At 43.7% G+C, this 27,089-nt stretch overlaps 1 protein-coding gene across 2 annotated transcripts in view; it reads right to left on the bottom strand.

Annotated features, from left to right (window-relative positions):
- The window catches only part of cnih3 (cornichon family AMPA receptor auxiliary protein 3), a 35,344-nt gene extending 10,135 nt beyond the window's left edge, over window positions 1-25,209 (bottom strand). Inside the window, exons 1-4 of one of the 2 annotated variants that reach the window (XM_078398869.1) lie at window positions 24,601-25,209; window positions 4,722-4,790; window positions 3,926-3,973; window positions 883-995 (exon numbers count right to left, since the gene is read on the bottom strand). In XM_078398869.1, coding sequence (XP_078254995.1) covers window positions 883-995; window positions 3,926-3,973; window positions 4,722-4,790; window positions 24,601-24,681 — 311 coding nt within the window. In that variant the 5' untranslated portion in view covers window positions 24,682-25,209. Of the gene's footprint in view, window positions 1-882; window positions 996-3,925; window positions 3,974-4,721; window positions 4,791-10,149; window positions 10,274-24,600 lie in introns of those variants that run through there. The other variant, XM_078398870.1, reaches the window with a different exon arrangement.
- Window positions 25,210-27,089: the final 1,880 nt, after the last annotated feature.

The following is a 27,089-nucleotide window of genomic DNA, read 5'->3' as shown; positions in this document are numbered from 1 at the left end:
TTCAAGCAGTCATTGCATGCAAAGGATATGCAACAAAATACTAAACATAACTACTTTCATTTACATGACATTGTTGTCCCAAACATTATGGTGCCCTGAAATGGAGGTAAGACTATGTATAAACACTGCTGTAATTTCTACACGGTGAAACCAAAATGTATAAAAATGGTCTTTATTAAAATCTGACAATATGCACTTCAACCACATGTAATTTTTTATATTACAAATCTCAAATTGTGGAGTACAGAGGCAAATAAATAAATGATGGGTCTTTGTCCCAAACATATGGAGGGCACTGTAACAGCTATTAGATCAAACCCATTTGTTACATTTTTTACCATTGGTCTGTTATTTTTGTTACAGAAGCTTTATACATTCAAATTCAATGCTTTACCTTTTCAGCTTTTATTTTTTTCCTTGCATTGACTTTGTTTATTGATGTTCTATTATTATAAAATGGTTTGTGCCTTCCTGACTCAATCTGCTTATTATTATTCAAGCTGCTGCTTTGTCCCTTGGTTTGGACATTTTCCTTCAAATCTACAACCATTCCCTCCTCCGAACCATTCCCCTTTTCCAGAACTTAGGTTAGCTTAAGTTTCAATTATGCACTATTTCGTTTATTTAACAAATCAGTTTATCGATCAAAGGTTAATTAATTGATGTTATTTACATCTATCAAGATGGTGGGTGGGTGTGATACTTATATTTACCTCCACGTCTGTAACAAATGGAAGAAATGGAAATAAAAGTTGGCCGTTCAGCTTGAGACCTTGTTTTCCCGATAAATAAGACTTGTGACGGTTGATCCAACTTTCCTCAAAACCTTTTTCCTGCCATCTTACTGGTTCCCTTACTGGTTAAAAATCTATTTCATCTTACCTCCAAAGATTGTAGAAGAGCAGGGGTATATTGAGACCCAATGTCAGCCATTCTCGTGCGCATAGGAACATGATACAGAACAAGCCGTGAATAGAATATTCCGGGAGCACCAGCTATATTTAGAAATATAACAGGCATTAACACCACAAGGTCAAGAATAATAATTTTCCTTTTGCTCCTGCCTTTTTTCACTTTTACTTTCATTTTCCATGTCTGTACCCCACCGTTATCTCTCACTCTTGCCCATTCATTTCTAGCTCTCGTTGTTTCTTGAGTCACAGGAAGATTTAAGCCTTTCAGTCCATCAAGCCTGTGCTGACCATCACCCACCTATTTACACTAATCTAATATTAATCCCACGTTTTACTCTCCCCGCCTTCTCATCAATCTTCCCCCCCCCCCTCCCCAGATTCTCCCACAAATATACCACTATATTTGGGGTAATTTAGAATTTTAAAAATCTTGAAATGTGGGAGGAAGCACACGTGGTAACACGGAGAACATGCAAACTCCACACATACATCACCTGAGGTCAGGACTGAACCAGGGTCTCAGTACTGTTAGACAGTGGCTTTCCATTTCCAGTACTACAGTACCACAGTGCCTAGACTGCAGGTTGAGTAGTGCCTACAGTTCTGGTCACAGGGAAGGTATGGATGCACTAGAGATTTTTGAGAAGTTGCCAGGACTGTGAAATTGTGGCTTCGAGAACAAATTTGTTCAGCTACGTTGTTTTCTTTCAGAATGACAATCTGAAGGAAGCGAAACTCAAAGTGCTGGAGGAACTCAGTGGGTCAGGCAGCAACTGTGGAGGAAACGGACATGTTCAGGTTTATATCCTTCTTCAGACTGATAGGAATAGGGGGAAGAAAGCTGGAATAGAGGGGTGGGGGCAGGCCAAAGCCTGGCAAGTGCTTAGTCGATATAGGTAAACAGGTTTTAATTGGCAGACGCAAGGAGTAAGTGACAATGGCTGGAGGTGAAAAGGAGATGAAGGGTGTCAGATGAGGAGAGAGGAGGAGTAAAATGTAAAGCCAGAGGGAGGGATATAGGTGAAAGAGGGCAGATGGAAGGGAAATGAAGGACGGGGATGGAAGATGAATGAACGAAGGAGGGGATAGACGCAGGTTAACTGGAGGATGGGAGATAGTTGGAGAAATCAGTGCACACTGGGGTGGGGGAAGCACAGGGAAGAGAGAGGGGGTAGGGGGAATATTACTTGAAATTGGAGAATTCAATGTTCATACAGTTGGGTTGTAAGCTGCCCAATCGGAATATGAGGTGCTGTTCCTCCAGACTGCATGTAGCCTCACCTGGGAATGGAGGAGGCCCAGGACAGGAAGGTCAGTATGGGAATGGGAAGGAGAGTTAAAATGGTTAGCAACCCGCGGATCCAGCAGGTCTTGGCAGAGAGAGTAGAAGTGTCATCTTCGCTTGTTCTTGCCGTTGTAAAGGGGCTACATCAGGAGCACCAAATGCAGAAGGTGAGGTTTGAAGAGGTGCCTGTGAACCTTTGTCTCACCTGAAATGGTTTCTGGGGTTCCTGTATAAGGTGAGGGAGGAGATAGATGCAAGGACTGGTGATACATTTCTTGTGATGGCCGGGGAAAGTACCTGGGGAGAAAGGGGGGGTGATGGTTGGGGGTTTGGTGGGAAGGGATGAGTGAACCAAGAAGTTGCTGAGGGAGTGGTTTCAATGGAAGTCGAAAAGGGGTAAGGACGGGAAGATGTGACTGGTGGTGGGATCACATTTAAGGTGGCGAAATACCAGAGAATGAGCGTTGGTGGGGTGAGCCAGTGAAATGGATTTAGCCCAGAGGGAGATGGGATACCTCAGGAGCAGCCTAGAGGGAGACCAGATGCCCTGAGAACAGGACTGCTAGTGTCCTTCCGGGAAGTGGGATCATCAGGTGACATATTCAGATCGAAGATAGACACAAAATGCTGGAGTAACTCAGCAGGTCAGGCAGCATCTCTGGAGAAAGGAATAGATGACGTTTCAAGTCGAGACCCTTCTTCAGACCCAGATAGGATCATTAGATCCTTGTAGTGGGGCCTGATAGTATGGGAACTGTAATTTCTGCAACATTACAATTCAAGGGCTACAGACACAAAGGAGAAAAGCAGGACGAAATATAAACCACTAGTTGCATCTCAAAAGGAATTTGTGTATACTCTCATTGCCGCACTTTGGGGAGGATGTGAAGGTCCTAGACAGCTGCAGAAAAGATTTCCTGGAACAGATCAACAAATGAGGAGTTTCAGCTGTGGTGTAGAATTGGGGACATTGAGACTGTTCTCCTTCAAGCAAAGAAAGTTGAGAATGCATTCGGTAGCGGTACACAAGATTATGTCTGATTTAGATAGGGTAGAGGGGAGCTGCTTTTAATTAGGGTTAGTCAAGGACCAGGAGGAGCAGATGTAAACCTTTGGGCAAAATATTGAGGATGGTGTGAGGTTATCATCAGGAACTCACTGATTGTAGCAGAATAAATCACAGCCAAATGCGAATTGGATGGACACCTGAAGGGAACAATGTACACAGTTCTGGGGAAAGAGTGAGGCAATGGAGCCAACAGGATAGCTCCAATAGGAGCTAGCATAGATGGACCTAATGACTATACTATGACTCCATTATTCCACATCATCTCACGTAGTTCTGAGATACGCTGGCCTGAATTTTTGGCCTGCATCCAATTGCCCTTTCTCAGTCTAGGGGAGTTTTTGAATTGCTCCACATTGCTTCAACAGCAGGTTTGGGAGACAAATCAGCTAGGTTTCCTACTTCTGGTCAAAGGCTGTAGAACTGGATGGTACTGAGCGGCTTGTGGGTGGATTACTCGAGATATAATATAGGTCACACTACACGACGCGAGGCTGGGAGAGCGCAAGTTAGATTAAAGTCCTCAGCACAATGATGTTGATAATACCTTGGTTTAAGATACATGTCTCACATTCTCTTCCAACACACCGCGTAACACAAAATCCTAACACTCCATGGAGACCAGGGGCCCCAAAATATCTCAGTCACCAAGTCACTTACCCTTCTCAGTAAGTAGCAGATTCGCTCGATATTTCTCAACCTTTCTCGCTGGGAAATGTAAAAAAGAGTAAATAACATATTCATCTCCTGACAATCAACACAGTCAAATGGTGTCCTAGAGCAGGATCTCCATGGGAAAGGGGAAGGTCTAATTAGGCTTCAGAGGCTGCAGAGAAAGGGTCTGGCGGTTGATGCGAATTAGACAGGGGAGAGTAGCTGAGGGTTTGGGAGGAGAGGGAGATGTCTTGGGTGAGAGGAGCTGAGGGAAGAGGGACTTGAGGGTGGGGGAGGGTCTGACGGGAGAGGTAATGAGGGCTTGGAGGGAACGAGCTGTGGGGAGGGGGGTTGTAGAGAGGAGGCTGGGGGGTGCTGAAGGGAGAGGCACTGGGCAAGCGGCTGAAGGAAGAGGGACTGAGGGGAGGGGACTGATAGGAGGGGCTAAAGGGAAGAGTTGGGGGAGATGGACAGAGTAGAGAAGAGGAGCTGAGCAGAGGAGGCTGTGAGGGAGTGGCTGGGGAAGGTTTGAAGGGAGAGAAACCAGGACAGGGCAAGTGGAGAGAGCCTAGGAGAGGGAGAAAGGGGCTGAGCAGAGGGAGACTGGGGGCTGAGGGGATAGGGACTGAAAGTGGGGAGAGGCTGAACCAACAGTGACAGAAGCAATAATTTGTTTCAAGAACAGATGCCAATAGGCAAACTGATCCGTTCTCATGCTTGAAAAAATTCCTCTCTCCGTCGAGGGAATACAGCAGAAATTAAACATCTATTTTGTAATATAGGGAGTCTGAGCTGTACTCACTGCGTGGAGTGGATTGCACTGGTCTACAGGACTCCTGAGATCCGTTCGCAGTTCATCAAATGCAATTATCTGAAATAAAGCAGCAACATTTAAATCCTCATTCTGCATTCCCATTGCAATGCGTAATGGAGATTGGCACGCGTACACACATAGACACACAGTTGTTGGAGCTGAAGTTATGCAAACAAGCAGAGAATGTTGTATTACACTTCTAAGTTGTGCCTTACTGATGGAGTATTAGCTATTAGAGAGTACTAGCTGTGAGGATAGATTGGACAAACTTGGATTATTTTCTCTGGATGTCGAGGCTGAGGGGAAAGTGATAGGAGTTTAAAACAATTATGAGAGGCGTAGATAGAGACTTTTTCCCAAGATAGGAATGTTAAACACAAGGGGACATAGCTTTAAGGTGAGGTGGACAGGGGGTGTGGTGAGGGGGTTGTTGGTGGAAACCGACACAATAGTGGTGTTTGAGGGGCATTTAGACAAACATTTGAGCATTCAAGGATGGATGGATGTGGATCTGTGCAGGCAGATGGGGTTAATTTAATTTGGCATCGTGTTTTGGTGGGCTGATGGGTCTGATCCTTTGCCGTATTGTTCTATATTCTATCCATGAAAGCAAGTTGTTGATGGAGCAGCTGAAGATGATTGTTCCCCTGAGGAACTCCTATTGCTGAGGCGATTGATCTCCCAAATTTAAAAGTATCCAACCATCATCAATTCTGCAAAGTGTGACTCCAACCGGTGGAGTGTTTGTCGATGGATACCTGTTGACTTCAGTTTTACCAAGGGCTCCTTGATGGTACAGTTGATCAAATGCTACCTTGATGCCAAGGAGAGTCACTTTCACCTCAGCTCTGGAATTCAGCTCTTTTGTTCATGTTTGGACACAGGCTGCGATGAGGTCTGGAGCCTGGTGAAACCCAAACCTGGCTTCAGTGAGCAGGTTATTAGTGTGTACATGCTGCCAGAAAGCACAGTTGGTGACAGATTCCCTCGCTTTACCGATAATTCAGAATAGACTAATGCATGACTTGCCAAATTGAATTTATCCTGAAAATCAAAAAATGTGCGGTATACACACTAACATAAATACTCAAGGGTACATATTTACAAAGATAGACTCAGAATCGTCCTGTAATTTATTGATTTAGTTGATCACTTGAGAAACCACACCGCCGTCATCAAAGCTGTAATCTACACACAGATTTACACTGACACTTAAAAGGATTTTCACAACATTCAACCAGCCTCAGGGTCACATTTGTGGACAGCAATTATCCACTGAATTTCTTCTCTGGACCTTTCGTTCAGTTTCACACAACAAAGAATAGAATTACATCGGGGAAGAAGGAGTTCTGCCCCCATCCTCCCATTCATAAGATCATGGCTGATCTGCATTCCACACTCTCATTCTCCCGCACTAACACCAACCACATCCCTTGATTCTTCTCCTATCCAAAAACCTACATTTGAAGGTCTGCGTGTAACTCCATGTTACCTTCCATTTGAAGGTAACTCCATGTTACTTGGCTCAGCTAATTGCTGATCTTTATTTAATGATGTCCTATGGATCTGCAACTGTTTTCTGTGAGTTTCCACTAGTTGCCAGCCTGGTGCTGAAATATTAATGTCTGGAGTGTTCTGAATCACAGCCAGTCCCTCCACAGGATCTGCATAATACTGTTTTTTTTGTTGAATTTTCAGTGCCAATTATCTTCTTAACTGCTGGATTCCCCAACATGGTAGAGTTTCAGGCACCCATGCACTTCTCTCTGACTGTTTCTCTTTCTCCATCTCTGATTAACAGATTCTAAATCCCAAAGCAATGTATCACATATGCTGGACATCTGAAATAAAAAACACTCAATGAGCCCGATATCATTTGTGGAGGGAGAAAATGAATGAACTTTTCAGGTTGATAACCATTCATCAGCTTGAAAGTGCAAGTAATTTGGAGTAAACCATCTATGAATGAAATGAGGAGACATTTCTTTAGTCAAAAGATGGTGAATCTTCAGAATTCTGTCATTCAAAACAGATGGACAAGTTTCTAGATATTAGAGGAATCAAGGGATATGGGTATAGAGAAGGAAAATAATACTTGAGGTAGAATATCTTACTTCATGGAGAGCAGCAAAGGGCTAGAATCACACTCCTGTTTGTTATGTCCTGTGTTCTGACCAAAGGAAGAAGTGACCTTTCTAGTATTGCCAATTCCTCTAGCAATTTTAACCAACCTGAATCACAATAACATCTTCCTTTGCTAAGACATTAACAATGTCTTCTCTGGAGGAGATTGATATAAAGGTCCTTCGGCCCACCTTGTCCATGCCGATCAAATTAGCACACTGGACAAGTCCCATTTGTCTACAATTGGCCTAACACCCTTAAAATCCTTCCTATTCATATATCTGTCCAAATGTTTTTTTTAAGTCATAATTGTATCTGCATCTATAGCTTCCTCAGCAGCTCATTCCAAAGACGGGCTACCCTGAATGAAAAAGTGGCCCCTGAGGTCCTTCTTAGATATCTCTCCTTTCACCATAAGCCTTTGCTCTCTAGTTTTATAACCTTCTACTCCAGCAAAGAGACTCTGAGCGTTCATTTTATCCACGCCCTTCATGATCTTGTACATCTCAAAAGAGCACCCCACAACCTCCTGTGCTCTGAAGAAAAAAAATCTCATTCAACCTCTCCCTATAACTCAAGCCTGCAAGCCCAGGTAACATTCTGGTGAATCTCTTCTGCAAGCTTTCGAATTTAATGACATCCTTCCCATAGCTGGGTGACCAGGACTACACACAGTACTCCAAGGGTGGTCCAACCAATAACTTGTGCAGTTGCATTAAGATGTTCCAACTTTTGCCCTCAATACCGTTCACATTTAAGGCAAGTGTGCCAAATATCTCTCCACCCCTCTTTCGACAGCTTTGGGGAACCCCATGCACCTGTTTTGCAAGATCTCTAGTCTACCACAATCTCCAGGGCTCATTTACTGTGCATGCCTACTCTGGCTTGATTTACCAAAGTGCAACACCTTACACTTGTGTTACAAATGGGGGGAGGGGGAGTAAGAGCAGAGCTGAGGGATATAGAGGAGGCCCTGGTGAGAGCGTGGGGCGTGAGTCCTTAGCTCAACCCTAGGGAATATTCTGTGACTATTCGTCATATTTATGTCCCTCATGATTTTATATACCTCTAAAGAGGTCACCCTCAGCTTCCTTTGCTCCAGCGGAAAAAACAATCTATCCATCTTCTTCTTATTACTCAAAATCTCAAACCCTTCGGACCAGGTAACATTATTGCACTCTGATCCAGTTCAATAGCATCCTTCCTATAGCAGGCCAATCAAAACTCACTTTACCAACATCTTGTACACCTGCAACATGACGTCCCAATTCCTGTACAGTATAGTGTCTAATGAAGCTATGCATGCCTTATGCCTTCTTCACCATCCTGTGCACCTATGTCACCACCGTTCATGAGGCTATTTAATGGCACGACTAGGCCTCTCTGTCCTACAATGCTCCACAGGGCCCTACGATGTGTCCTGCCCAGGTTTGTCTACCAAAATGCAACATCTTGCATATATCTGAATTAAACTCCATTTGTCATTCCTTGGCCCATTGGCACAATTGGTCAACATCTCGTTGTAATCAGATAATTTTCTTCACTGTTCAATATATCACCAACTTTAGTATCATCCACAAACATACTGACCAGGCCACCTACATTCACATCCAAATCATGAATGTAAATAATGAACAACAGTCCACCCAGCACTAATCCCTTTGGGACACCACTTGCTACAGACCTTCGGTCTGATAAACAACTTTCTTCCTCCCTCTATTTTCTATCTTCCAACCAATTTTATATTCAATTGACTAACTCACCTTGGATCCCTTGTGATCTGATCTTCCAGGCCAAACTACCATGCAGTACCTTGTCAAAGGGCTTGCTAAAGTATGCATCATGATTTTCCATAACACAAACCACTGTCAACTGCATGTGGTAAAGCAATGCGAGTTGAATAAAAATTGTGTTTATTTCTTTTCACATAAATTTCTTGAAAGTAAATTTTGCAGAATTTTATGAGCGCACAAATGTCTGTGTAGTAAAAAGCTGAACTACTGGCGAAGGTTGTAAAAAAATGAAATAGACGTAGTTCCAGGTTGGACTGACAAATAGTATTGGACCTGAAGCATTAACAGATGCTGCCTGACCTGCTGAGTGTTTCCAGAATTTTTGTTCATGTTTCAAATACCCACAACAATCATTTTTTTGATTTTCACAGCACCTCGTGTAACCAGCATGAAACCTGATTAGTATCAGCTTATTATTTAATCTGTGCTAGAACATTAGATGAACAATAATAGCACATCTTCGAGTTGGCACTAAAGCATATTTAACCAGCATTATGGATTATACATCCACAAAAGGATAAAATATTCTAGTAAATATCACAAGCATTTAACCAAATCAGCATATCATATTACTTAAGCAAAACCACAGGTGGTTAACAAACTGACGGACAAGTGATAAAGCAGTTGGGCAGGAATAGTGATAAATTTCCATTACTCTGATACTAACTAAAAATTATGAAAATTGCAGATGCTGGAAATCTGTAATGAAAACAAAAAATGCTAGAAACATTCAGCAGGTCTGGCAGCAGCTGTGGAAAAAAAGTTTTGTCGTTAACTCTGTTTCTCGTTCCACAGAGGCTGCCTGGCCCCGCTGGGTGTTATTAACTGAGATACACTCTAAGTAAAAGGTGTAGAGGGTACAGAAATTCCCTAAATTTCATTCAGGAGAACAAGCCCAACAAAAGGCGGGCTGAATTTAGATTTAGGCAGAGGGTGGGCGGCTGGAACAAGAGAGGTTTGTGGTATTGATTTATAGACAATAGACAATAGGTGCAGGAGGAGGCCATTCGGCCCTTCGAGCCACCATTCAATGTGATCATGGCTGATCATTCTCAATCAGTACCCCGTTCCTGCCTTCTCCCCGTACCCCCTGACTCCGCTATCCTTAAGAGCTCTATCTAGCTCTCTCTTGAATGCATTCAGAGAATTGGCCTCCACTGCAGAGGCAGAGAATTCCACAGATTTACAACTCTCTGACTGAAAAAGTTTTTCCTCATCTCAGTTCTAAATGGCCTACCCCTTATTCTTAAACTGTGGCCCCTTGTTCTGGACTCCCCCAACATTGGGAACATGTTTCCTGCCTCTAACGTGTCCAACCCCTTAATAATCTTATATGTTTCGATAAGATCTCCTCTCATCCTTCTAAATTCCAGTGTATACAAGCCTAGTCGATCCAGTCTTTCATTTGATTTGATTTGCTTATGAAAAATTCCAAAAGTAAAACAGGAACAAATATTCCAAACTAGGATTAGGCCACACCAGCACATTATATTACTCACCGTTAGCACATAATAAAACAACATCTGTATCAGCACTGAGCCTCATCAGCATCACCGCTAGCAGTGACACATTCTGTCACCCACATTGGCACTGCAGACTGGCATCAGCACTTTACATTATCCACACCAATATATTATACAAAGTACATACGTAACCAGTGTCACCACATCATGTGACCAGGATTAGTATGTAATTAATCAGTTCTTAGTATGTTACACATTGCACAATGACACATATTAATTTATAACCAGCAGAAGGACTCTGTCTCATCAGCATTGGAATGTTATATAATCAGTGCCCGTGCATTATATAAGCAGCATTAGTGTCCAGCCTAGGCAGTGCCAGCATGTTGTGTAATTTGAATGGGCCAGAATGCACTGTAGCTTTATGAGTCATTCTGCTACACAGACGCATAGAATACACTGGGAAGTGCGTCACAGGTGAATCTGACTACGAGGCGTGATTTAAAATATATATTCTTTTTCTTTTTTAATACTTTCTAATATTTTAACAGTTCTTTAAATTAGTTTTAGCTGATCATGACAGAAAAAAGAATAGTGAGATTGAGACGCAAGGAACTTCAGATGTTGGAAGCTTTAGTGAAACACCAAGTGCTAGAGTAACTCAGTGGGTCAAGCAACATATGTGGAGGGAAAGGATAGGCGACGATTTGGGTCAGGACCCTTTTTCAGACTGATTGGCCTTTAACATTAGGACTTATGAAAGGCCTTAGAGTGGTATTGGGGCAGGGCATCAGGGTGCCTTGTTCAAGGGCCTCCAGATTCAGAGACAGTTTCTTCCCAGCTGTTATCGGGCAACTGAACCATTCTATCACCAACTAGAGAGCAGTACTGACTGACCAGCAACTTCATTGGAGACCCTCGGACTATTTTTAATCAGACTTTACTGGACTTTATCTTGCACTAAACGTTATTGCCTTCATCCTGAAAATGTGCACGCTGTGGACGGCTTGATTGTAATCATGTTTAGTCTTTCCGCCGACTGAATAGCACGCAACAGAAAAGCTTTTCACTGTACCTTGATACATATGGCAATAAACTAAAGTAAACTGAACTAAACTAAAAGGGAGTGGTCATGACGCACAGCGTAATCTTCTGACACAAAAGCTGTGGAACAGAGGCTTTAAGATCTTCAGAAATGCTCAACCAGTACAGGTTAGTGGCCCATGGGCTAACGGGTCAGGACCGTGGGCAATAGGTCAAGGAAGAGTACAGTTAGGCCTATTAGATAATCAGTGTAAGTACATTATTTAATCAGCAATAGTGCACTTAACCAGCACAAGCACTCAGTCTAATCAGCACATTCATTATATAACCAGTTGTTCATAAGCTGTTCAGCACCAATAGAATGTATCAGCAACAGGGGCACATTATATAACTAGTGTTTCTAAATCTGAATTTGTACATTGTGTAGTCAGCTGTCTCATGTGACAAAATTAGCAATAGACCTAAACCTGATCAGTACTAATGCATTATTTAACCAGCTATAAAACATAGCCTCAATTAATATCAATCCATTATGTATCCAGCAGTGGTACATTGTATAACCAACACTATAATGTCAGTTTATTCACAAAATGCTGGAGTAACTCAGCAGGTCAGGCAGCATCTCGGGAGAGAAGGAATGGGTGACGTTTCGGGTCGAGACCCTTCTTCAGACTGATGTCGGGGGTGGGACAAAGGAAGGATATAGGTGGAGTAGATGTTGTCTAAATTTGCTGGTAATTGTGGACAATGAGGAAGGTTATCTATGATTACATCTGGATCTTGATCAGCTAAGCGAATAGGCAGATGGAGTTTAATTTAGTTAAATGCAAGGTGCTGCATTTGGCAGGATAAACCACGCACGACTTTCACAATAAATTGCAGGCCCCTGGGGAGTTTTGTAGAACAGAGACCCGAAGGTGCAGGTACATAGTTCCATGAAAGTGGTGACATGAAAGGGTGGTGGGTGTATGGAACAAGCTGCCAGAGGAGGTAGTTGGGGCAAGGTACTATCGCAACATTTAAGAAGCATTTAGATAGGTACATGGATAGGATAGGTTTAGGAGGATATTGACCAACTGCAGGCAGGTTGGACTAGTGTAGATGGGGCATGTTGGTTGGCATGGACAAGTTGGGCCATAGAGCCTGTTACGTTACAGCCTTATTTTAAAATGCATTAAATTCTTTTTTTTTTAAATCATCAATCTCTACACAATACCCCATAAGAAAAAAATGAAAACAAATGTTTAGAAAATTTTGCAAAGTAATTAAAAAGAAATAACTGAAATATCACATTTTACATAAATATTCAGACCCTTTACTCAGTACTTTGTTGAGGCACCTTTGACAGCGATTACAGCCTCAAGTCTTCTTGGGTATGACACTACAAGCTTGGCACACCTGTATTTGGGTAATTTCTCCCATTCTTCCTCTGCAGATCCTCTCAAGCTCTGTCAGGTTGGATGGAGAGCATCGATGCACAGCTATTTTCAGGTCCCTCCAGAACGGTTCGATTGGGCTCAAGTCCGGACTCTGGCTGGGCCACTCAAGGACATTCACAAACTTATCATGAAGCCACTCCTGCGTGATCTTGGCTGTGTGCTTAGGGTCATTGTCCTGTTGGAAGGTGAACCTCCACCCCAGTCTGAGGTCCAGAACGATCTAGAGCAGGTTTTCATCAAGGATCTCCCTGTACTTTGCTCCATTCATCTTTCCCTCAATCCTGACTAGTCTCCCAGTTCCTACCGCTGAAAAATATCCCCACAGCATGATGCTGCCATCACCATGCTTCACCGTAGGTATGGCATTGGCCAGGTGATGAGCGGTGCCTGGTTTCCTCCAGGCACTGGCATTCAGGCCAAAGAGTTCAATCTTGGTTTCATCAGACCAGAGAATCTTGTTTAGGTGCCTTTGGGCAAACTCCAAGCGGGCTGTCATGTGCCTTTTACTGAGGAGTGGCTTCTGTCTGGCCACTCTACCATAAAGGCCTGATTGGTGGAGTGCTGCAGATATAGTTGTCCTTCTGGAAAGTACTCCCATCTTCACAAAGGGAACGCTGGAGCTCTGTCAGAGTGACCGTCGGGTTATTGGTCACCTCCCTGACCAATTGGTCCTCTCCCCCAATTGCTCAGTTTGGCCGAGCAGCCAGCTCTATGAAGAGTCCTCGTGGTTCCAAAGTTCTTCTATTTAAGAATGATGGAGGCCACTGTTCTCTTCGGGACGTGCAATGCTGCAAAAATTGTTTTATACCCTTCCCAAGATCTGTGTCTCGACACAATCCTGTCTCGGAGGTCTGCGGACAATTCCTTCACGGCTTGGTTTTTGCTCTGACATGCACTGTCAACTGTGGGACCTTATATAGACAGGTGTGTGCCTTTCCAAATCATGTCCAATCAATTTAATTTACCACTGGTGGACTCCAATCAAGTTGTAGAAACATCTCAATGGAAACAGGATGAACATAAGCTCAATTTTGAGTGTCATAGCAAAGGGTCTGAATAATTATGTAAATGTGATATTTCAGTTATTTCTTTTTAATTACTATGCAAAAATTTCTAAACACCTGTTTATTCATCATTCTGGGGTATTGTGTGTAGGTTGATGATAAAAAAAAAGAATTTAATCCATTTTAAAATAAGGTTGTAACGTACCAAAATGTGAAAAAAGTGAAGGGGTCTGAATACTTTCTGAATGCACTGTAAAATGCTGGAGTAATTCAGTAGGTAAGGCAGCATCTCTGGAGATTATACCATACACGAGTGCAATCAAGCCAATACACAAGTGCAACAGATAGTTCAAAGAGAAAAATACCAGAGTGCAGAATACATGCTACAGTGTTGTCGCATTACAATTTCAGAGAAAGTGCAGATAAAAACATACAAGGTCTGCAATGAGGTAGGTTCCTAAATCTGGTGGTACATGCTTTCAAGCTGCTGTATCATCTACCTGGCAAGAGAGGGGAGAGGAAGCAGTGATGGGGTGTAAATGGTCCTTAATTATGCTGGCTGATTTCCCGAGATAGAATGAAGTGTAGATGGCGTTAATGGGTGTGGAGGCTGTGTGAAGGACTGGGTTGTGTTTATAACTCTGTAATTTGTTGCAGTCTTGGGAAAAGCTGTTGCCAATACAAGCTGTGATGCATCCCAATAGGATACTTTCTATGGTGCACCTGTAGAAGTTGGTAATAGTTGTTACAGACATGCTGGACTTCCTTTGTCTGCTGAGGAAGTAGAGGCATTGATGTGCTTACTTTGCCATGTGTTCAGTGTGGTTGGTCCAGGAAAGATTGGTGGTGATACTTACACCGAGGAACTTCTAATGGGGTTTGAATGTCACCGAAACAACTGATGCAAGTAAAATTAATTGTGGAAATGTGTGATCACAGAGAATCTTGATTCAACTTTTTGAATCGTTGTGTAAAAGCAGTGGCTAAAGAGTTCAGTTCCAGTGGTGAGAATTCAGGGAAGGCAGAGCAGTGACTTCGCACATACTTGGAGTTGGTAGACTGGCCAATATTCAAAGACTTGGCAACAAACCTAAGGAAATGCATGGAATAGTGTGTTCCCATCAAGATCATGATAAGTTTTACTCTGCAAATGGAAAGGCAGAAGGGAAAATCGGAAGTGTCGGTATTACAGTATAGCAAAGGGTATTACAGAGGCATGAGGCGGGAGCTGGCCAAAATTGACTGGAAGGAGGCCCTAGCAGGGAAGACGGTAGAACAGCAATGGCAGGTATTCCTGGGAATAATGCAGAGGTTGCAGGATCAATTTATCCCAAAGAGGCGGAAAGACTCTAAGGGGAGTAAGAGACACCTGCGGCTGACGAGGGAAGTCAAGGACAGCATAAAAATTAAGCAGAGGAAGTATAACATAGCAAAGAAGAGTGGAAAGATAGAGGATTGGGACTCTTTTAAAGAGCAACAAAAGTTAACTAAAAAGGCAATACGGGGAGAAAAGATGAGGTACGAGGATAAACTAGCCAATAATATAAAGGAGGATAGCAAAAGTTTTTTTAGGTACGTGAAGAGGAAAAAAATAGTCAAGGCAAATGTGGGTCCCTTGAAGACAGAAGCAGGGGAATTTATTATGGGGAACAAAGAAATGGCAGACGAGTTAAACCGTTACTTTGGATCTGTGTTTACTGAGGAGGATACACACAATCTCCCAAATGTTCTAGGGGCCGGAGAACCTAGGGTGATGGAGGAACTGAAGGAAATCCACATTAGGCAGGAAATGGTTTTGGGTAGACTGATGGGACTGAAGGCTGATAAATCCCCAGGGCCTGATGGTCTGCATCCCAGGGTACTTAAGGAGGTGGCTCTAGAAATAGTGGAAGCATTGGAGATCATTTTTCAATGTTCTATAGATTCAGGATCAGTTCCTGTGGATTGGAGGATAGCAAATGTTATCCCACTTTTTAAGAAAGGAGGGAGAGAGAAAACGGGTAATTATAGACCAGTTAGTCTGACATCAGTGGTGGGGAAGATGCTGGAGTCAATTATAAAAGACGAAATTGCTGAGCATTTGGATAGCAGTAACAAGATCATTCCGAGTCAGCATGGATTTACGAAGGGGAAATCATGCTTGACAAATCTACTGGAATTTTTTGAGGATGTAACTAGGAAAATTGACAGGGGAGAGTCCGTGGATGTGGTGTACCTCGACTTTCAGAAAGCCTTCGACAAGGTCCCACATAGGAGATTAGTGGGCAAAATTAGAGCACATGGTATTGGGGGTAGGGTACTGACATGGATAGAAAATTGGTTGACAGACAGAAAGCAAAGAGTGGGGATAAATGGGTCCCTTTCGGAATGGCAGGCAGTGACCAGTGGGGTACCGCAAGGTTCGGTGCTGGGACCCCAGCTATTTACGATATATATTAATGACTTAGATGAAGGGATTAAAAGTACCATTAGCAAATTTGCAGATGATACTAAGCTGGGGGGTAGTGTGAATTGTGAGGAAGATGCAATAAGGCTGCAGGGTGACTTGGACAGGTTGTGTGAGTGGGCGGATACATGGCAGATGTAGTTTAATGTAGATAAGTGTGAGGTTATTCACTTTGGAAGTAAGAATAGAAAGGCAGATTATTATCTGAATGGTGTCAAGTTAGGAAGAGGGGATGTTCAACGAGATCTGGGTGTCCTAGTGCATCAGTCACTGAAAGGAAGCATGCAGGTCCAGCAGGCAGTGAAGAAAGCCAATGGAATGTTGGCCTTCGTAACAAGAGGAGTTGAGTATAGGAGCTAAGAGGTCCTTCTACAGTTGTACCGGGCCCTGGTGAGACCGCACCTGGAGTACTGTGTGCAGTTTTGGTCTCAAAATTTGAGGAAGGATATTCTTGCTATTGAGGGCGTGCAGCGTAGGTTCACTAGGTTGATTCCCGGAATGGCGGGACTGTCGTATGTTGAAAGGCTGGAGCAATTAGGCTTGTATACACTGGAATTTAGAAGGATGAGGGGGGATCTTATTGAAACATACAAGATAATTAGGGGATTGGACACATTAGAGGCAGGAAACATGTTCCCAATGTTGGGGGAGTCCAGAACAAGGGGCCACAGTTTAAGAATAAGGGGTAGGCCATTTAGAACGGAGATGAGGAAGAACTTTTTCAGTCAGAGAGTGGTGAAGGTGTGGAATTCTCTGCCTCAGAAGGCAGTGGAGGCCAGTTCGTTGGATGCTTTCAAGAGAGAGCTGGATAGAGCTCTTAAGGATAGCGGAGTGAGGGGGTATGGGGAGAAGGCAGGAACGGGGTACTGATTGAGGGTGATCAGCCATGATCGCATTGAATGGCGGTGCTGGCTCGAAGGGCTGAATGGCCTACTCCTGCACCTATTGTCTATTGTCTATTGTCTATCATATGAGTGTTCCTAACCAGAAACCTTGGATAAACCAGGACGTCCGCAATCGACTGACCGTATCTTGGCCATTCAAGTCTGGAGATACAGGGTCATATAACAAGTACAGGTATGATCTTGAGAAGGACATCAAGAAGGGTCTAAACTGGAGACTCAGAAGGATGCTTGGCATCTGTGGTAGGGCTTGCATGCTATCACTTCCTCCAAGGCGAAACCAAGTAGCTGAAGTGACAGTGAAGTTCCTGCTTAAAAGTCAATCTAGCCTATCTAATTGATCTAGACCAGGTAACCCTATCTAAAAGTTTCTACGTGGCACTAACAGATCTGTTTCCAACACTACCTCTGGCAGCGCGTTCCAAGCACTCACCACCCTCTCTAAAAAAAATTGCCCCACTCATCCGCATTAAACTTACCTCCTTAACCTTAAAGCTATGTCCTCTAGTATTAAATCTTTCCACCCTTAGTAAAAGATTATGACTAGCTACTCCATCAATGCCACACGTAATTTTATGTACTTCTATCAGATCCTCAACCTCCAATGCTCCAGAGAAAACAATGCAAGTTGTCCAACCTCACCTTACAAGTAACATCCTATTATCCAAGCAACATTTTTGGGATATTGTTGCTTCTTGACAAATAAAGTTCTAATTGGGGAGGCAGACATGAACTTTGACAAAAGTTGTCAGTCCAACAAAAGCAAAACACAATGTACTGGAGGAACGCAGCGGATCAAGCAGCATCTGGTTCAACTACATACAATGATAATACTCGGTTCTGGCAGACAATCAACAATAACGGACACCATTCCCCCTCACCCTCCCTCCTGTCATAGTGAAGGTTTACTGCAGTAGTTTAAAAGTGTCATGAGAATATGGTATTGGGCAGGAAAGATTTTCTAGAGCTCCTGCAGAACATAAAACGGCAACTCCAATCGGATATCTTTAATCATAAATGGAGAAATTGTGTCCCAAAATGGGAATTCTTACAAAATTGCATTTGAATTGAATTAAATTATCTGGGTATAATTCATAAACAGAATCTCTCCCTCAAAGGGGAATGAATCTCTGCCCCAAAGTTAGTGGAGGTTCGATCATTTGATATATTTAAAGTGGAGGTAGAAAGGTATTTGAAAGATTGTGAAATTGTGAGTTAAATGGAACTGGAACAGGAAAGGAGTTGAAGCCAGCTTAGATTGGCCATGACCATATTGAACAGTGGGGTATGTTTGATTAACCTGTTAGGTTACTCCTGTTCCTATTTACTTGTGCTTTTGTGAGCAGATATCAATCTCATATTATTTTTATGAGAAAGTTCAATTTTTATCTCTCGTTAACTTAAAAGAACTATCTTAATATGACCACGACCCAAGACATGGAAAGACCAGGCAGTTCTCTAAACCAAATTAATGCTTGAGGAAAGCTTGTATGGGATGATACCATTGGTTTTAAATGAGGCAAAGAACATGTGGAAAAGCACTGTGAATTTGAAATGAAGAATAGGCATGCACAAATACACAGCAACAATAGATCATGAAATAATGAATACGGCTCAGGAAAAGAGAGAGAACTAAAATGTCAGGGCATTGATAAATACTCCAGAAAGAAATGGGTTTTGAAACAATCTATTTAGAACCAACTCATGTCAGTGAGACAATTGCCAATTAAAAGTAAAGAAATATGTTGGTTTCAGAGGACAATTGAAGCCCAAAGAGAGGTAATACTCCTCAATAATTATCCACTGAATGCCAACAAGATTAACATGGAGCTCTGATTACGTTTCATGTCTGAGTTTGCAAAGTGGTTTTGTAGTTTGTCTGCACATGATATTTTCATATTTTATTTTTTCATATTTCAGATACAGCGCGGAAACAGGCCTTTTCGGCCCACCAAGTCCGCGCCGCCCAGCGATCCCCGCACATTAACACTATCCTACACACACTAGGGACAATTTTTACATTTACCCAGTCAATTAACCTACATACCTGTACGTCTTTGGAGTGTGGGAGGAAACCGAAGATCTCGGAGAAAACCCACGCAGGTCACGGGGAGAACGTACAAACTCCTTACAGTACAGCACCCGTAGTCAGGATCGAACCTGAGTCTCCGGCGCTGCATTCGCTGTAAGGCAGCAACTCTACCGCTGTGCCACCGTGCCGCCCTCCAGCCATGTACCCTGGGATACATACCATCAGGCCCTGGGGATTTATCAACCATCAGTCCCATTAGTCTACCCAACACCATTGCTAGGAAGGGGGAGAGTGGATTGGTGCAGAGGCAGTTGCCTGGAATTGAATAGGTGTGAAAGGTGCATGGGGGCACAATGAGGTGGTGAGAAATCAGTTAATGGAGATATTATCAGAACTAAACAGAGCGGAGGGAGATATGATTCAAAGGCTATATCCAAATTACTCACCATCAATGATGAGGTTGAGTTATTCACATTTACAGAAGGAGAAAATTTATTAATGATAAGGCGGGGGGGGGAGGGGTCAGAAAGAATAGTCTCCAAAGTGATTACCAGTGCCATTTATGGGAGTTATGTTCTTAATCCATTATAGATGGCCTCAATGATTTAGAAAACAATCAGTGCTGGCACAAAGGGCCGAATGGCATCCTCCTGCACCTATTTTCTATGCTTCTAATCCAATGACAGATGTTCTATATGAATGACAGCACAAGTGGAAGGCAGCTATAATGATACTGAGGGGGTGAGGCCACAGGGGTCATGTAGTTGAATTTGAGGGGAAATAGTAGTATAATAAACCCTCGTTATAACAGACCATAGGGAGGGAGAATGGAATCCGTTATTGCTGATTGTCTATTATAACCGAGTAAAGTATTATCATGATATGTGGTAGAAGCAATGAACTGCAGATGCATGTTAATACACAACAGGACACAAAGTGCTGGAGTAACTCAGCAGGTCAGGCAGCATCTCTGGAGAACATGGAGAGATGACTTTTCGGGTCAGGACTCTTCTTCAGACTGATTCAGTCTGCTCAGTTAGTCCAGCACTTTGTACCTTTTCACCTTGAAACTAGATGTCACTGGGCTGCACCAGTGGAGCGGACAAAGAGACAGCAACAAGAAGCCAGTGACCGGGGGAGGGAGCCCCGCGATGACTGAGCGCGTCCTGTCAGTGGAAGCGGCGTGAAGAAAGCACAGCCAGAGTCAGGGGCTACAACGTGAGCCACAACAGCTGGTGAAGAAGGGCTCACTGGTGCACCTTGCAAACCAAGGGTAACATCAGTTGTTCCCTCCGCTGCAACCAAAATCTGTTTGTAAGGGGGTCTGTTAAAGTGAGGGTTTACTTTATTATGGCTTCATCAAACATACCAGTGAAAGAATGGAAGGATTTATAAGGTGGAAGCATTGGGGACATTGGTTCAAGACAGCCACACAGAACATGAAGCCCCACTTTCCATCCTGATCTGAGGATGGCTTCTTGGCATACCCCAAATATTAAATGATGTTCTGACCATGGAAGAATACAGCTTTGTTAATGTGATGAATTGATATGGTATCTAGCTTCATTATGGTCTCTCACTCTCCATTCCATGAGTGCAGACACACATGCAGAAACATGCAGGGGCGGCAGAGTGGCGCAGTGGTAGAGTTGCTGCCTTACAGCGCTGGAGACCCGGGTTCGATCGCGACTACAGGTGCTGTCTGTACGGCGTTTGTACGTTCTCCCTGTCACCGCATGGATTTTCTCTGAGATCTTCAGTTTCCTCCCACATTCCAAAGATGTATAGGTTTGTAGGTTAATTGGCTTGGTATAAGTGTAAATTGTCCCTAGTGTGTGTAGGGTAGTAGTGTTAATGGGGCTCACGTTGTAGCCCCTGGCCCTGGCAGTGCTTTCTTCACACCGCCTCCACTGACAGGACGCGCGCAGTCATCCTGGGGCTCCTTCCCCTCTCACTGGCTGCTACTTCTTCTTGTCACTGTCTCTTTGTCCGCTCCACTGGTGCAGACCAGCAGCATCTAGTTTTAATCGCTGATCGGTGCGGACTCGGTGAGCCGAAGGGCCTGTTTCCACGCTGATTCTCTAAACCAAACTAAAAACCTGAAGCTTAGATAATAACTCATGAGAACAAGAGAAGTCATAGAACATAGAACAATACAGCACAGGAACAAGTCATATTGGCCCACAATTTCAATGCCAAACATGATGCCAAGTTAAAGTTCTCTGCCTCATATGATCCCTATCCCTCATTTCCATTCTTATCCATATGCCTATCTAAATGCCACTGTCAGAGCTGCCACCACCACCCTGGCAGCGACTGAATAAAAACTTGCTCCGCACAGCTCCTTTAAACTTTGGCCCTTTCACCTTAAAGTTATGCCCTCTAGTCTTTAACATTTCCACCCAAGGTTCTGACTGTCTATGTCTCTCATAATCAAATATACTTCTATCAGGTCTCCTGCAACCCTCAAATGCTCCAGAGAAAACAATCCAGGTTTGTCCAACTTCTCCTTCTAGCTTACACCCTCTAACGCAGGCAGCATTCTGGTGAACCTCTTCTGCACCCTCTCCAAAGCCTCCACATCCCTTCTGCAATGGGGCGACCAGAAGTGCACACAATACTCCAAATGTGGTCTGACCAAAGTCCTATAAAGCTGCAACATGACTTCCTGACTTACACTCAATGCCCCAACTGTGAAGGCAAGCGGCGGAACATATGGCTTCTTTACCACTCTATCTATTTGTGTTGCCACTTTCAGAGTGCAAAGGATTTGGTATCCCTCTGCACATCAATGCTGTTCAGTGTCTTACCATTAACTGTATATTTTCAGCTTGCATTTGACCTTCCAAATGCAACACTTCACACTTCCTCGGATTAAACTCCATCTGCCATTTCTCCACCCATTTCTGTAGCATATCTATATCCTGCGGCATACTTTGAAAACCTTTGTCACTGCAATTCCCAATGTCGGTGATTATATTGAAGCAACAACCAAGAAAACATACTAACGCCTCTACTTCCTTAGAAGGTTTAGGAAGTTCAGCAAGTCCCCTACCACTCTCACCTACTTCTAAAGATGCACCACAGAAAGCATTTTATCAGGATGCATCACAGCTTGGTTTGGGAACAGCTGCATTCAAGACCACAAGAAATTGCAGCGAATTGTGGACACAGCCCAGACCACACAAACCAACCTCCCTTCCATTGACTCAATTTATACCTCACGCTGCCTTGGCAAGGCATAATCGAGGACGAGTCGCATCCTGGCCACTCCCTTTCTCCCCTCTCCCATCAGGCAAAAGTAATAGAAGTGTGAAAACACACACCTCCAGATTCAGGGACTGAATCTGTTCCCAGCTGTTATCAGACAACTGAATCATCCTTCCACAACCAGAGAGCAGTGCTGAACTACTAACTACCTCATTGGTGACGCTTGAACTATCCTTGATTGGACTTTCCCTGCTTTACCTTGCGCTAAATGTTATTCCCTTATCATGTATTTATACACTGTAAATAGCTCAATTGTAATCATATAGTTTTTCTTCTGACTGTTTAGCATGCAACAAAAGCTTTTCACTGTACCTCGGTACACGTGACAATCAACTAAACTGAAACTGAAATACATGTGTGGTGCGTGTGAATAAAGCTCCTAAAAGCTTTATTTGGCTGTCCTATCCTTCTTCTCTGAATCTGAAACCAATTCTTGCAAGAACAAACTCCTCTGAAAAAATATAGTAAGAATAATGCAACAAAATAGAATGAGCAGTTCAATGCTTAATAAAATATAATTGATTTGAGACAGTGCACAACATTAGTTAGTAGCAATGGTTGCAATATCATCAATGCAATTAATTGGATGTTCCTGTATTCTGTTTTAATTCTTATACCATATATGTTGGATGTGCAAAAATCCTCTCAACATGATGCAACTCTTGAACGTGTACATCTTGTAAAAAAAAATCAGATGAAGTACTGATAGAAAAAACATAGAAAATAGGTGGAGAAGGCCATTTAGCCCTTCCAGCCAGCACCCCAGTGATCTAGCCAATTGACTTGGAAAAAGTACACTTGATCCAGCCTGATATCTGAGGATTTTTTTGTACATAGCAACTGGCAGACAAGTTGAGGATCTGTGGGTTGGTTTTAGCTGAAGTGATTGAAAGAAGAAAACTGATTTATGAAAGTGAAAAGAACAGTGATAACTTCTTTTGAAGCTACAACAAATGAATACAATAAATCTATAAAGATAAAGTTCCTAGTTGTCTGTCTTGTTATAAATCTCAAACTTGAATTTAGGACAAGGAGATGAGAAAAACAGTCTTACCTGATTTAGTCACAATATCAGGCTCAGTGTTTACAGTTTGTCAGGTTATACTCAGATAAGCTACTGGCTGATAGTCTTCAGATAACACTGTTTGTTCGGGTTTGCTCAGTTAAGATACTGGCTGGTATCTTCAGCACACTACTGTTTATTGAGGTTTATTCAGACCAGACACTGGCTGATATTCTTAGTGTAAACCCTGCATGTTGTGGTCTATTCAGACCACACCCCGTTTGGTATCCTCAGTACATCTCTGGATGTTGGGATTTATTCATTCCAGACACCGGTTAGTATCCTTAGTACACCACTATTTGATGAGGTTTATTCAGACCGGACCAGTCCTCAGTACACCCCTGTTTGTTGAAGTGTATTCAGACACTGGCTAATTCCTTGGTATAACCCATTTGTGGTGTGTTCAAACCTGATACAAGCTGACATCTTCAGGAAACAAACCCAATGCTTATCGAGGTTTACTGAGACAAGACACCAGATTTAGTAACAACAGATATTTGGCTAATAAGTTAATTGAAGCCTAGGATCCCAAGTGGTCATGACAGGGTGGATATGTGCAGGAGGTTTCCTTTTGTGAGAAATTGAGAACTTGGTCACTGTTTAATAATAAGGGGTTACACCTATTTAAACAATGTGTTCAGGGTTACACAGACAAGATATAGACCAGATACCAAATGATTGGCATAATTTTACACGGAATGCTCAGGATTTGTAGTCCTGAGCTTCTCAGTCATTTTCTCATCTCATTTTAACTCTCATGCCCCAACTGATCCCCATTTTCTATCTTGTTTGTCTCTTCTTTAGTCCCCTCTGTGCCCTCTTTTCTTCCAACTCATCTTTTTTTTCTCCATTCTCCCTTTTTCTCTCTCTCATAATCAACATCTCCTCCCTCCAAATGTCTCCCATCCTTTTGCTCTGCGAGTGTCTTTCCCAGCTCCCACCTTATTCCACTCTCCAGTTTCCCCCCTCATTCCCCTCACTCCCCTCTCCCTTCGTGAGTCCTCTCCCTACACCCCTCGAAAGCTCATGTTTCTCTCTCCAGTTTCTTTCCCCACCTCTCCACTGAGTTTATCTTTTTCATCTTTCCCTCCTCTCTCGGTCTTCACCTATGTTTTCCCCTTCGTCTCTTTATCCATCTATTCAATTTCGTTCTCCCCACCGTCGCCCCGTATCTCCCTTTCTCCCCAATCTTTCGTCGAGCCCCCTCGCCGATCACCTTATCACAGTTGCTCTATCTCTCCCCCTCTTGTTCTGAGTGGGCACCGTTTGATTTCTTCCCTTACTTACGTTCCAGATGGCGAAGCAGAGAAGAGAGGAGCACAGCACCAGCGAAAGCATGTAACAGAAGACCGCGAACGTAAACGCCATAATTTCCCCCAATCCCGGCGATTTGCTTCCAAATTTCCGCAATTCCCATCGGATCCGAGACCCACTCCGACGCCGCCAGCCCTTCTCCCGGAGTGTCAGCGCCAATATCCGCCTGTTTGCCCAAACACACACGATCTCCAGCGGGAACTCGCTCTAATCCCGGCTCCTTTTACATAGTTTCAGAAACATTCAATCCAACTCGCGCCGGAGCACAGGGCTCAGCTCTCAGAGAGGGGGGGCTGCCCGCTGACAGCAATCATCAGAATCCCTTCCACTCAACACTTGGGAGAGTTGTTGATCCGGATTACGCCTTCCCTCCAAAGCTGCGAGGTCCAATTTCTTCAACACAGGGAGCGCGAGTGAAGCGAGGCAGCGATCGGCGCCGGCCCCTGTCAACAATACCCAACCCATTGGCTGCAAGAGGGAAGTTACCGGAGACTGGCAGTCGCCAGCATCCACAGATTGGTACACTGTAGGTGGTCTTTGGACAAGACCGAGCCCCCACCAAGGACACATCCAACAGGTCCAGTCGCTCATTGATGGGTGATGTGGGACACCAGCAGGTGCAATTTCCATTTCCAGCTCCGACCTCATGCACCGCCAAATTCCGTTATCATCCAGCCAGAGCATAAATTCAGATTCAATAACGGATTGCAGGAGGGGCGCTCCGTATATTCCCAGACATCTTCAGACAGAAGCGCTCCCTGGTCAACACAAAACTTGGATATAACCCAAGGAAAACTAGGAGTAAGCTATTCGACTCTTCATTCCCGCTGAACAATTCATATCTCACTTCTCTGCCCTGCCCCCTGATCCATTAGCTCCTCTAATATCTGCCTCGATGAATGCTATCAATGGGTGGTCCATCACAGCCCACCGCCAGAAGAATTCTAAAGATTGATCATCATGAGTGCAGAATGTTCTCTTCATTGGGGCCCCACATGGCCTCTCATTATTTTGATCTTGTGACTTTTGGTTCTTGACCCGTTAGCCAGGGAAACCATTTTCACTGCATCTATCTTGTTGAACTGTCTAAGCACTCTGCAATCAGATCACTTCTGACTCTAAACTCTTGAGAATGGATTAAGCTAGTGTGAATTGATGCCAAATTTACTGAGTCATTCTGCATATAAGAGACCTACCTCAGAGCCATTTTGGTGATTTTTCACTGCACTCTCTCCGCAGCAAGTATATCCTTTTTTTTAGTTTAGGAGACAAAAACTGTACTCCCTGGTCGAAATGTGATCTCACCAAAGTCAAATATAATTGTACAAAGGCATTTTCACTCTACCACTACTGTCCTTCCTCGGCTGTTCCTCCATGTTGAATTGGTATCTCTGGGGCAGAAGTGACCTGTACAAAGGTTTGCACCGTAACTGAAGGGAGACTTATATCTGATTGGACAAATTGGCTAATACTACTGGGGAGAATTTAAGCTAGATTGGCAGAGGGTTGAGATCTAAAGCAGTAGTGTGGCAGATGAGAGGCTGGAAGTTGCTACAGAAGTCCTGGAGTACTGTTTTTCAGTTTTAGTCACCATGCTATAAGAAGGTTGTAATTAAGATGGAAAGAGTGTAGCGAGGATGTTGCCAGAACTCGAGGGCCTGAGCTACAGAGAAAGGTTAGGCAGGCTTCGACTTTATTTCTTGGAGTGCAGGAGACTGAGGGGGTGATCTTATAGAAGTGTATACAATCTTGATGGGGGTAGATAGGGTGAATGCACAGAATCTTTGACAAGAGATAGGGGAAACAAGAACCAGATGACATATGTTTAAAGTGAGGGAAGCAATATTTAATAGCAACCTGAGGGGCAACATTTTTTTACTCAGAGGTTGGTGGGTTTGTGGAATGGGATGCTGGAGGAATGGAATGGGATGCTGGAGGAGGTCATTGGGGCAGATACTATTGCAGCATTCAAAAGAATGAACAGGGACATGGATAAAAAAGTTTTGGAGGACTACTAGACCAAGTGGACCTATTGGGCCCATTCCTCGTAGAGGGGGTACAGGGAAGGGGAGAGGGTGCCACTCACCTCGGCACTGTGGCGCCAGCACTGCGGCCAGAGCGAGCCGTGGACCCAAAGCCTCTCCTATATTGGTCTAGGACCCTCACCCCCCCACTCAATGCCCCTCCTCCCCCACACTCACCCACTCCATCCCCACTCCTACTCCCCCCACTCCCACCCGTCCCTCAACCCTCCCCCCACCCCCACTCCCCTCTGCCCCCTCACTCCCCCCCACCCAGCCCTACTCCCCCCCTCTCCTTCTCCCATGACTAGAGGTGACCCCATCAGGGATCAGTGTGGGTCCATTGTTGTTTGTCATCTATATCAACAATTTGGATGTGAATGTACAAGGCATGGTCAGTAGGTTTGCAAATGATGGTAAAATAAGTTGTACAATATACAG

The sequence above is a fragment of the Rhinoraja longicauda genome, chromosome 5 (genome assembly GCF_053455715.1).
Source record: "Rhinoraja longicauda isolate Sanriku21f chromosome 5, sRhiLon1.1, whole genome shotgun sequence".
Classification (NCBI taxonomy): Eukaryota; Metazoa; Chordata; class Chondrichthyes; order Rajiformes; family Arhynchobatidae; genus Rhinoraja; species Rhinoraja longicauda.
Note: the sequence above shows the minus strand (reverse complement) of the source record. Positions and strands in the feature narration are given on the sequence as shown.